At 31.3% G+C, this 7440-nt stretch overlaps 1 protein-coding gene across 1 annotated transcript in view; it reads left to right on the forward strand.

The window, feature by feature from the left end:
- Positions 1 to 7108, forward strand: part of LOC122272933 (kynurenine 3-monooxygenase-like) — a 10386-nt gene extending 3278 nt beyond the window's left edge. Inside the window, exons 3-4 of the mRNA XM_043056971.2 lie at positions 4363 to 4556; positions 6975 to 7108. Of these exons, the coding sequence (XP_042912905.1) occupies positions 4363 to 4556; positions 6975 to 7068 (288 nt within the window). The 3' untranslated portion in view covers positions 7069 to 7108. The remainder of the gene's footprint in view (positions 1 to 4362; positions 4557 to 6974) is intronic.
- The last annotated feature ends 332 nt before the right edge of the window (positions 7109 to 7440 follow it).

A 7440-nucleotide genomic window follows, 5' to 3' on the forward strand; every position in this document is an offset into this window, starting at 1 on the left:
CCCAGTTAATGAAAATAAAAGAAATTTTTTAATTTTCTTGTACTTTTAGTCATATTATACATCAAAATTCTGTTTAAAAGACAAAAAACAACTTCCAACCAGTGAAGAAACAGGCATGTTCCTTCACTGGATCACCAAACGCTGAAAAACCAGTGAAGGAACAAGTGTTTCTTTACTGGGTTCATTTCTCAGTTAATGAAAATAAAAGAAATTTTGTAATTTTCTTGTACTTTTAGTCATATTATACATCAAAATTTTGTTTAAGAGACAAAAAACAGCTTCTAACTAGTGAAGAAACAGGCATATTCCTACACTGGGAATACTTCCAGTGAATGAACAGTAATGTGTGATATATGATTTTACATGACTCTAGGATAAGTAATTCTGCTATATAGAGGACAACCGAAATTTTGTTAAAAATTGTATGAATAATTCCTGAAATAATTTCAGTTCAAAATGTTAATTTAATAGCTTAATTTATGAAAAAATTATAATTTATATTTATTAACGGGGTGTGTAGTTACATCAAATGTTAGGCAACTTAATAAACTATGTTTACAAATCGAAAACTAATTAAATATAATCATAAAAATAGAACATTTTTTCGCTGGCTTTTGCACCAAGAACTCCTAATAAGCTATCATTATAGGATAGCAACGTGATTATATAATTTATAGAAACTACTTTACAATGTTAGAATTTAGAAGTAAGTTCCTCAACAAAAAACAAAGTTAAACAGAAACGATACTCAATTTCTTCAGAAGCTTGAGAGGGAAATCCCTCAAGATATGTTGTAAATTTTTAACACAGCATTGACGGAAGAGTCTAATATCGAAAATGTCCAAGAGCCTGTACTTTTTCCAATATGGAAGAAGCACGTATTAAAAGAAGACCACTTGGTTAAGTCAAACTTAGGAACTGAAGCTAGTATTGATAATGAATGCATATTAGATATCGAATTTGAAATGAGTCCTCATGCTGATTCTCTTAGTTGAAAAAAGAAATGATTCTGTAAGTAAAATCAGTACTTCTAAAGATCCTCTAGATATAAGTCAACAAGAGATGGATTTGCCTCAAACTTCAAGACACCTTTCCCCCGTCTATTTTCGAGAAAGGCATTCTAGAAATGTTGCTGAAAAATCAGAAGAAGTTTGGAAGAGCCATTTACATTGGCCAAATATTGATGATAAAAAGAAAGGTCAAATAAGAAGAAAAGCGAATAAATTACCTTTTGCACTAACTTCAGAGAAATGGCAAAAATTTCAAGAGGCTGAAAGATCTAAAAAACATTAAAACAAGAGAACATGGAAAAGAAAAAGAAAGAAAAAATACTTAAAAAAGAAAAAAAGCTTCAAGAAATAAGAGGAAAAAGAGTAAACAAAAAGGTGATAAAATAATAATGATAATAAACAGCATCGGATGACACAATGATTTAGATTTGACTGTCAAATTATAAGAAAGAACGATTTTTTTAAATTTATTTTGTATTTAACATCACTTTAATTTCTAGTTCATGATTACAGAAAAAAGTTAGCATTTTACAAGTACTTGTATCTCATAATTTCACAAATAGTCTTGTTTTTAGTCGGACCTCTATTTAACAAAATCACTTAATACCAATAATAAGCTCGTTATATGGAAAATTCGTTAAATAGAAAATCACCTCTTAAAATACTTAAACAACACAAAACAGGTTTTAAATTCTTAAACACTAGACATAATTAAAATAGCAATTGATACACTTTTATCTTGTAAACTAGTATCTACTATTTATCATATAAATCTCAACCATAAAAGAAATCTGCATGGAAAGCAAGAATAGAGCAAAACATTATCCAGTGTTACACTATCATGCTATATACATTTTCAACTAAAAAAAGTCTAAATTTATGTATAAAAATATAGTTGCATTTATTATAAAAGTAATTTTAAACATACATTACCACTTGCGTTAAGTTAAATTGCTACGGATGAAATCCGTTAATTTGAAGTGAGTTTTTCGTTTGAAGTGCAAACAAAAAGGGAAAGGGAATTTACTGCTTTCTCTAAGATAATTTTTAGACAAAACAGTAATACATTTCATAAAGCAGTGGCTTCGAAAATTAATTTAATGTCATTTCCCCCATAAATTGCTTTAACAAGTTTAAAATGTTAAGAAATATTTTGGAAAATAGGGAAATTGGATCTCAATGAAAAGTTCGTTAAATAGAAAATTCACTTCGCTATATGGAAGTTATTTTACAAAAAAATTTCCAAAATGCTCTTGGTTCCTCGAAAAAATTCGTAAAATAGGGAAATTCGTAGAATGGAAGTTCGTTAAATAGATGTCCGACTGTATTTGTATGGCTAAAAAATTCATAAAGAGCATTAAAAAATAACCAAAATTAAGTGTTCCTTCACTGGGCAATTTTGTGTTCCTTCACTGGTAAGAGCTGTTCCTTCACTGGGTCTTCTTACTACTTGTTATTTGAACCACCAAAATTTTAAAACAATATTATGTAAGTTCTCGAAATTTTTTTTGCATAGTTTGCAATTAGTAACAAATATGTTGACACTGTCATTTAACTGATATTACGAATTTTGAAATTAATATGATTTTTTAAAAGGCAAGCGAAGCTTAAGTGTTCCTTCACTGGTTAGTTTACCCTATCTACCTAATGTTATTTTTAATTCCTATGTCGAAGTGATTCTTTTCAAAACCTTGCTACGTCGAATTTTTTTCGAAATGGAAAAGGAAATTTCTTTTGAAGAATCACCTTCTAAGTTCATTGTGAATCAATTTCTTTCTATATAATGCATACTTGTCCGTGTCTTACTTTTAAATTATCATTGTTGTATTTTGACTTAGTCAACTAACATTTCATATATATTTATTGGTAGTTATTCTTATGTTTCCCAGACTCTTAGAGTAATATTTCAGAATACTTTTTTTTTTACTTTTTAGAACATATTTAGTTCTGAATTTGTTATCTCTAAAATTCGCTATGTCGAAATTTTTTTACCTGTTCCTAGAACTTTGAGATATCGGGAATGTACTGCACTTAAAACTGCGGAAGAATATTAACAGTTATAATTTCAAATCTCTTTCCTATAATCAAATTTAAAAGGAATTGATTAATAACAAAACATTTTTATTATACGTACTATTATTAATTGATTAAATTTTTATTATACGTACTATTATTAATTGATAAAATTTTTATTATACGTACTAATAAAAAAAATTATTATACGTATTTTTATTATAAGTATTACTTAAATTTTTATTATACGTATTACTTAAATTTTTATTATACGTATTACTTAAATTTTTATTATACGTATTAGTAACAAAAAATTTTATTATACGTATGCAATAAAATTAAAATATTCTTAAATTTTTTTAGAAAAGTGTAATGTTATTGAGGCACCTTTTAAGAGTTTTTTCCTCCCAAGACTTTCTGTCATGGGAAAAATAGTTACCCAATTGATTGTAAGGTTGTGCCATTCAAAAAAGGCCCGTAATCCAAATCGAAAACAAGGGTCCAGAGCTCCAAAGCGTCTGTTAAATAGTTAGTTTCTCTCTTTGAGAGAATGTTGACTTTCACCGGTGAATGTCAACAATCACATAGTCGCTTTAGTGAATGTCCGAAATATTTGTTATATTAGATTTGATAAAATTTTATTCGTTGATATTATTATATTTATTCGATATTTTAATATCTGCTGAGGATAGATTAGGAGAAACATCAGTATTCGGAGTACCGGTTAAATGTATAGCGCTGAGCAGTCGCACTTGACTTTAAAAAGACATTGATGTAGGGCATACCGGGCAAATGTGTACCGGGTTAATGTGTGTAATTCTACGAGAAAAACGTCCGGAATACGAGCAAAGAGATGAAAAAGTTAATCTTCTGCATGATAACTGTCTGCCTCGTGTCGCAAAAGTCGTAAAAAATTATTTTGAAACGCTCAAGTGGGATATTTTACAGCACCCGCTGTATTCGTCGGACATTGCTCCTTCTGATTAGCGGTTGTTCCATTGGATGCAGTATGATTTGGCAAATCACCGGTTCACTTCTTTCGCAGAAATGGAAAATTGACTCCTAACTTGGATCGCCTTAAAAGACAGAAATTTCTTAGAGATGGAATTCGAAAATTGCCTGAGAGGTGGGAAAAGGTAGTAGCCAGCAATAGGCAATACTTTGATTAATCTGAAATAATTCTGAAATACAATGCATTTTTAACCACAAAAAAACGAACCGACTAATTTGTGTTCCCAATATAAAAAGGGGGTTAGGGTGGCTTTAGAGATGGGACAAAAATAGTTAGGAATGTTAGAAAAACATTTATGTTGAATGATGGGAGATGGATCATTTTTAGTTTGCCATGGAAAAGAACTACCTTCACATATGGCCCAGGCACACTTTCATGATGATTGCTCTGCCCAATCAAGACAAGACCTACACTGTCACTCTCTTCATGCCATTTGAAATATTTGAATCCATCAAGACACCTGACAACCTCATTCAATTCTTTAAAAATAATTTCTCAGATGCCATCCCTCTCATCGGAAGGTAAGTTTTCTTTTTTATAGTCTTTTTTGTTTCATTAACAGTCAATTAATTGATTTCATTATTCTTTTTATCTTTTTTTTTTACACTGATTTGTAAAAAAAATTATACTTAGAAGTCTTGTGTCGTTTTGAAAAGTTGAAATTTTATCCATCATGTAAATTTCGTAGTGATCTGATCGTTATGACACGGTTCCCAGAAGATCACCGAAATCAAGCATCACTGACTGCGGTCAGTGAGCGGGTGGGTGACCACTTGGATCAGTCAGCGTAGGGACCGATGGTGTGCGGTATGGGTCCTCGTTAAACTGTTCTACTGTAAAATGATCGACTTCGCGCGCAGGTCGTCGGGCTATCGAAGAGGGGGTGCCATCCCCTCTGCAGAGGATCAAAATTGTGATGGCATGTCATCGGATCATCCTCAGAGATGTTTCCCAGACCGTCGCCAATAGCCCATTGTGCAGCTCTAGTGCGACGTAAATGAACTACAACAACAACAAAATCCATTATGAAAATTTAACTTGAAATTCGACGAATTATATAAAATATTAAATGTTACAAACAAAATAATCTGATTATAATATTGATATTAGTTCAAACTAAAGGTGGCATTCATAGTCATTTCATTGCTTTAAACCTCCCCCATACACAGTATTAAAAAGAAAATTTAACAAAAGTAAAACTTTTCTGTCCTCTATTCCAGTGGTGCGCAAACTTTTTTCGACAGCGACCCCTTTAGTAGAGAGAAAATTTTTGGCGACCCCTGGAGATAAATGTTCACAAATAAGATGTATATTTCGCGCATTTCTTTCGTTTCATCGAATAAAATCATCATCATATTTGACTCATATTAATTTTATTTATAATTTTAAGAAAATACTTTTTGTATAACACAAAAATCAGTAAATTGCCCTTTAATGAGATGTATGTGGCTGCAAGTTTCTAATTATCTCATCGATGTTTGGATGTATGTTGCTAATTGCAATTCGCATATCATCTTCAGGGTTTAAACGCGAGCGGTATTTAGTTTTTATTGAAACTAGTTTGCTAAATCCAGTTTCACATAAATACGTTGATGCAAATTGTATTAACACTCTGATGGCATTCTTGCATAAAACGGGATATTGTTTTTCCACGGATAGCCAAAATTTTTGGCAAGGCTGAGTCTTAAATTGATTTCGAAGAGTATAATCACTAATTAGATCTATCAATTGCTCTTTCTCACTAATTTGAAGAGTTGAACTGCATATGTCAAAGGAAAATGGATCACGAATCCAACCAAGATCGTTTTCAGGAAAATCCTCGAATCTTCTCGAAAAATTTTTCTTTAACTTTTCAATGTGATTGGAAATGATGTTTTTAAATGTAAATATATCTATATTATTTTCCTTGATAAAATCGTTAAAGCAAGGGAATATCTTGGTGTTGTTTTTATTCAGTTCAGTTTGCCAGAGACTAAGCTTATTCTTAAAAGCTTGAATTTTACTGGCTGCAGTTATGATAGTTGAATTCTCACCCTGCAAGCTCAAATTTAAGTCGTTAAGTTTTTCGAAAATATCAACTAAATAGCTCAGCTTCCCTAGCCAAACTTCATTGATATAATAACTTGCCAATCTATGTTTCTTTTCGATTTAGAACATGTACACTTCATTTCTCAAATCAAATATCCGTCGTAGTATTTTCCCACGTGAAAGCCATCTGACTTCGGTGTGTAACAGTAATCTCTCATACGTTGAGCCCATCTCATTGCAAAGTATTGAAAAAAGACGGCTGTTGCATTTAATGTAGTTAATTGAACTAACAGCGTCTTGTAATACGTTGCGCAATTCTTCATCCATATCTTTTGCAACAAGAGCTTGCCGATGAATCATACAATGATTAAATACCGTATGAGGCGCCACCTTCTGAATTAAGCCTCTGAGCCCCTTATTCGAACCTGTTAATGCTGCAGCACCATCAGAAAGAGTGGAGAGCATGAAATTGCAATTAAACAGGGAGTGACGACGCTTCACTCTTTATAAGTACACTGTATGGTATGCAGCATGCAAGGATAATGCATTTCATGAAAATTTGGCGACCCCCAAAAAACTTCTGGCGACCCCTAGTTTGCGCACCACTGCTCTATTCTATACAAGTTATCACAGAATTTTACTTCCTAATATGAGTATAAGGTAAAACTGATGGAAGATACTTTTGTACGGATGTGAGTACAAATTAAAATTTTTTGTATAGGATATACTTTCAATATTGCACGATATTCTGCACCGATATCATTTACCAGCGAGGAAAATCAACAACGTGATTTTGACGCACTACGGATTTCATTTCCCTTTTCTTTCTGGTTCAATTTATCCTAATTATATAATCTGTCAGCATTAAAAAATCTCTCAGTAAATACTTTTGTTGTAAATTATATTTTCAGGGAGAAACTAATTGAGGATTTTTTCAAAACACCTCCATCTGCATTAGTTTCGATTAAGGTAAATCCACTTCTTCTGACAAATGATATTTATTGAAATTTTATAATACAATTTATTTTATGACATTACTTGGAATACGTTGGTTGTCGTTAGCAAACAAATAAATAAACACCTTTTAGACACTGAAAAAAGCATCAATAAAATCTCTTTTTTATACATATTTACTATCTTGAATAGGTATAATCAATATTTTTAGAATAGTTTGCATATTTTGTTCTACATATCATTTTGTATGCATCCTCAACTTTTGTGTAATTACTGTCCGAAGTACGAAAAGTGCCGATAAAACAAATATGGATGGCTTTAGTAGATTAAAATATAAATTTTAGGTCTAAAGAAGAACATAACAGAGCAGTGAAGTTTAATTGCACCACCATTAATAATATATGAGTTGTAATAATATATGAG

The sequence above is a fragment of the Parasteatoda tepidariorum genome, unplaced genomic scaffold, assembly GCF_043381705.1.
Source record: "Parasteatoda tepidariorum isolate YZ-2023 unplaced genomic scaffold, CAS_Ptep_4.0 HiC_scaffold_1571, whole genome shotgun sequence".
In the NCBI taxonomy this organism is placed as follows: Eukaryota; Metazoa; Arthropoda; class Arachnida; order Araneae; family Theridiidae; genus Parasteatoda; species Parasteatoda tepidariorum.